This window comes from Triticum aestivum, chromosome 5D (genome assembly GCF_018294505.1).
Source record: "Triticum aestivum cultivar Chinese Spring chromosome 5D, IWGSC CS RefSeq v2.1, whole genome shotgun sequence".
NCBI lineage: Eukaryota > Viridiplantae > Streptophyta > Magnoliopsida > Poales > Poaceae > Triticum > Triticum aestivum.
This window is the reverse complement of record NC_057808.1, coordinates 535730186-535734612: the sequence shown is the minus strand read 5'-3', so window position 1 is coordinate 535734612 and position 4427 is coordinate 535730186. Positions and strand designations below refer to the sequence as shown.

Here is a 4427-nt window from a genome sequence, read left to right as displayed (position 1 = left end):
CTCTCTCAGCGCGTTATTCGGCCTGTAGTTGCGGCCTCTTTGTTTTTTTGGGCTCTTTGTTTTTTTCTAAGTGTTTTATCTATGTAAAAAACTATTTCAGTTCACCGAAGTAATGTACGGTTTCGCCGATTATTTGTCCCGTTCGCCGAATTTTAGTCAAATAAATGTTTAAAAAAGTTTAAAACAGGCGCCTGGGGCTGACCCTGGAGGCGTCAGCTGGAAACCCAATCGCCCCCAGGCCGCCTTTATCGCCGGTTCGTCTCCAGGCGGCGATTTTGGGGGGCCAACGGCTGGAGATGCTCTAAGCTGCTGTTGTGGATATGACGATTGGATAAACCCTAAACCCCTCTCCGCTCCGCCGAGATCCATCCCCAATCTCCCTCCCCTCGCCCCCTCTCCAGCCATTCCAGGTTCCTCTGCACACCCATCCCCAGATCCACCGCCATGGGAGCACCGCCGCCGCTACCGGGCGAGCTCGTCGAAGAGATCCTCCTCCGCGTCCCGCCGGACCACCCCGCATGCCTCCTCCGCGCCTCCATCGTCTGCAAGGACTGGGCCGGCATCATCTCATGCCCAGCCTTCCGCCGCCGCCTCCACGAGCTCCACCCGACACCACCCCTCCTCGGCTTCCTCCCTGGCGGGGGCTACGTGCCCCACCAGCACAGCTTCATACCCACCATCGCCTCGTCCTTCTCACCCGCCGCCCCGGACCACCGCTTCTGGCATGCCCTTGACTGCCGCCACGACCGCGCCCTCTTCGTCTCCCAGGGCCAGGATGGATATGCTCGGGAACTCCTTGTGTGGGAGCCAATCACGGGCGCCCAGCAGCGCGTACCGTGGCCCGCGGCGTATCCGTCCCGCTGCTACCCGACTATGGCGGCCGTGTTCTGCGCAGCGGACGGGTGTGACCATCGCCACTGCCTCGGGGGTCCTTTCCATGTGCTAGTCGACATCCAGGATGAATGCATTGACGTGCCTCTCATATCAGTGTGCGTATACTCGTCGGAGACCGGCGCCTGGGGCGAGCTGCTGACCTCCATCCTGGCCTTCTCCATAATCGAAACAAACTTTTCCAGCGTGCTCGTTGGGAGCTCTCTGCTTTACTTCCTGTTCTACAACTGGTTCAACCTCGACTACGGCGATCCATCGATTCTGGAGTATGACTTGTCAAGGCATGCCCTGAATGTGTTTACCTTTAGCCCACCAGACGACAACTACTGTGAACGCCACCTCATGCTGGCTGGGGATGCTGGACTGGGCGTAATCCAAGACTTTGATTCGCATCTCAAATTGTGGACAAGAGAGGCGAGTGACCGCATTGATGCACGATGGGTGCTCAGTCGGGTCATCGACCTCGGCACTTTGGTACCAACTAGTGCCCCATTGCATGAAGATTATAGAGTGTGCGTGATGGGCGTCGCTGAGGGAGCAAATGTCATTTTCGTCGACACAGTTGATGGTGTTTTCTCAGTTGAGTTACAGTCGGAGCATGTGAGGAAGGTGTGCGATCATGGCTTCGGTACTTTGATCCCAGTTGTCAGCTTCTACACTCCTGTACCCCGAGGCAAGCCTAGTGAGGAGCCTAACGAGGAGGCAGGGGGTGAGGAGAAGAAAACAATAGATCGGGCACAACAGCTGTTGAGCAAGGGGTCCAATGCGACCAAGGAAGGGGACTTTGTCAACACATTCGAATGCGTCAGCAACGACCACAATATCAGGTGAGTCCCAAACGCCTCCCCTATTCCATGCCACACATCATTCGTATGGATGGCATTCTCAAAAAAAAAAAAACTTCTCAATAGTTTGGTACTCTTCAGGATCAGCCTTTGCTTTCCTTGTGTCCTTAGTTGCTTTAGGCCTTTGAATTTTGTAGTTTGGGAGATGAGTTTAGAGCGGTATTAGATGTTCTACGACAAGGAGGTTGCCAAGCGGTATTTATCTCTTTTTTTTTCTTGTTCGGCTGCGAGCACGAAAGTGTGTTGGCATTTCAGGGGTTCAATGAGCTGAATTAGCGTTAGTGTGGCATCTTTTGTGATGGTTAGTGTCATGTGATTTGCATTTAATCAAAGTGCAATTACTGGAGTGATAGATGTTATCATATTTGAGAAGAGTTCTATGCCTCTGTTGCCGGCTAGTTGTAAATATCTCATCGATGTACCGTTTATTGGTATGGTACTGTAGATCGTAATTGTACTTCATAATATTTGCAAACACTAGCTAGTTGTTAGAAACCGAACTCAACAGAACATAGTTAGAACCTAGCATCATTAAAACCGACAATGGAATAATTGTAGCAGCGCTACACAACTTTAATACCCTCGTGTTATTTATAATCTTAACAGTTATAGACTGAAAATTTACCCCTTTGTTTTCATCTAGGGTTCCTTGTTATGGAGAAGGTGCTCTGGAGGGTGCTAGCATGCTCAACAAACATGGATGTGCCTTGCTACCGGAAGATTCTTCGGGTGATATTCCCAAGAGTGCACCAAATGAAGTGTCCGTGAAGGGTACAACCAGCAAAGATGATGGCAGAAACTCGACGACCTCTGATAGCAATGTTGAGGGTGCTCCAGCTTCAGAGAAAGGTGAGTCTGAATAATTTACTGTATCTCATTGTTCCTTCCGGAGACCATTGTCGGTGCCAGGGCTGCACTATTGTGTGGCCAAATGCTTGCTTGATTTCCGCTGAGGTTTGCATTGTTCTCTAGGCTTTATATGGAATATGGAACGATTTCTCAAAGAAGCTGCTGAATTAATTGAACCCGCAATTTTAACGTGGCATTCGATCCCCCCTAGACAGTCGTATTACCTACATAAGACAATGGTCATGTACTCCTACAAGTGCAAAGTAATAGTCTTGTTTGGGATTTCAACTCAATATAAATTATCTCTTGAATTTACACCATCATTCTGTGAAGGGACCATTTAGTTTTTACTAGTGGTTGTTATATGCTTTTATAGTAAGCTTGTTTATCAGTCAGATCCATATTTTCAGGCGTGTATGCGATATATCAGCTAGCTGCCTTATAAGTTTATATATATTTATTTAGTAATTTTCATATTTCTTACCATTGAATTATAGATATGGATATATGAACCATCAGCTTGGGTGCTTAACTGTTTTTTCTTCCTCCCAGTTAACTGTCTAAATCGTGTACTTGTACTGGGTAGGTTTTGCTGCATAAAGGTAACTTATTTTAGCAATCATGTGTTTCAAATTTAGGCAATAATGTGAATATCCAATGGTTATCAGTGTTATTATGAAAGCAAGCTGTGTATTCCATCATAACAATGAGATAATGCGGACAGCCAATCACTGTTACGGGTATGCATTAGTATCCTCTGTGGAGATGCTTCCTTTGATTTTGTTCTCATATATATCTAGTAAATGATAAGGAATATATCCCAAATGCCCATTGAAGACCGAACTGTCTATCAGACATTCAGACTGCTGTCTGCAAGTTAAAAATGCCTCCTTCACTTGTTCTTCAGTGAGGATATTGAAACAACAGCAAGAGGATGAGGAGAGGAAGCTTCAAGATGCAAAGAAGGTAAAGTGCAACCAGTTGTGTATATCATTGCCTGCTTTTACAACTAGTTTTCCATTCAACATGAGACTTGCTTGCAAAACAGTCAAGTGGGCTGTTGAAAATCGGTAGAATTCATAATGAGTGGATATAAACTGTTTCCAGAAGGGGCAGGTTGGCCAGGCTGTGGGCATTATGATGTTGTTGCTGTCATGGATTTTGGAGTGGACGTGAAGGCTGCTTCAGGTGGTATCTTTTGGTCGGCGTGTGGCTGCCGAGGACATGGTTGTGGGCTCGTTGCTATATGCAGCTTGATCGGAAGATAGCTAGTGCCCGACACAACTCTATGTGCAAGAAGACAATTGGTGATTAAATTTCTCAAGGCTCGGTTCTTCTACTCTTTCTGGTTAAAGAAATATATGATAACCGTCTGAACTGTTTCGTAGAAAGGATTTCATTTCAGAGCATATGCGTTGTAGCTAATTCCGAGACAGGTGGTGCATTCTTATTCCCAAATCGACATTTGTTCCTGGAGCATAAAATTTAATTAGTTTTGCCGAAGGGGATTTTCCTTTACACAGCGCTGCTGCCGTGCAACAACTGAACAATATGTAGGTAAAATTGTACTAGAGCTGCGACAATAAATTTAGACCGAAGGGAGTGCAGTCATTTTAATTTGTTTGGCAGGCATAGCTGGTATGTCGGTTTGCTGGGCGTCATCAGCAGCAAGGAGCTCTCCCATGGCACTCACTACACGAGGTACCTCGTCTTCAAGCTCACTTTCCGGCCTCAGCTACATGGGGTACCGTCTGCAGCGCCTCATTGGCATGGTGCCTCTACTTCGACGTGCGCTGTCCGCCCCTCTTAGTTCCGCTGCTGACATTGGTGGCGGCAGAAAAA

The 4427-nt window shown here is 47.3% G+C and overlaps 1 protein-coding gene across 1 annotated transcript; it reads left to right on the top strand.

Annotated features, from left to right (window-relative positions):
- Window positions 1-296: 296 nt before the first annotated feature.
- Window positions 297-4134, top strand: LOC123123584 (uncharacterized). The gene is made up of 4 exons (XM_044544116.1): window positions 297-1718; window positions 2380-2585; window positions 3493-3551; window positions 3693-4134. The coding sequence occupies exons 1-4, from the start codon at window positions 445-447 to the stop codon at window positions 3759-3761; spliced, it is 1608 nt and encodes a 535-aa protein (XP_044400051.1). The 5' UTR covers window positions 297-444; the 3' UTR covers window positions 3762-4134.
- The last annotated feature ends 293 nt before the right edge of the window (window positions 4135-4427 follow it).

Excerpts from the sequence above, each read along its gene's own strand:
- LOC123123584 (XM_044544116.1), top strand. The coding sequence starts at position 445 with ATGGGAGCACCGCCGCCGCTACCGGGCGAGCTCGTCGAAGAGATCCTC. Across the intron at positions 2,586-3,492 it reads TGCTCCAGCTTCAGAGAAAG|TGAGGATATTGAAACAACAG; the intron begins GTGAGTCTGAAT and ends CTTGTTCTTCAG. Across the intron at positions 3,552-3,692 it reads AGCTTCAAGATGCAAAGAAG|AAGGGGCAGGTTGGCCAGGC; the intron begins GTAAAGTGCAAC and ends AACTGTTTCCAG.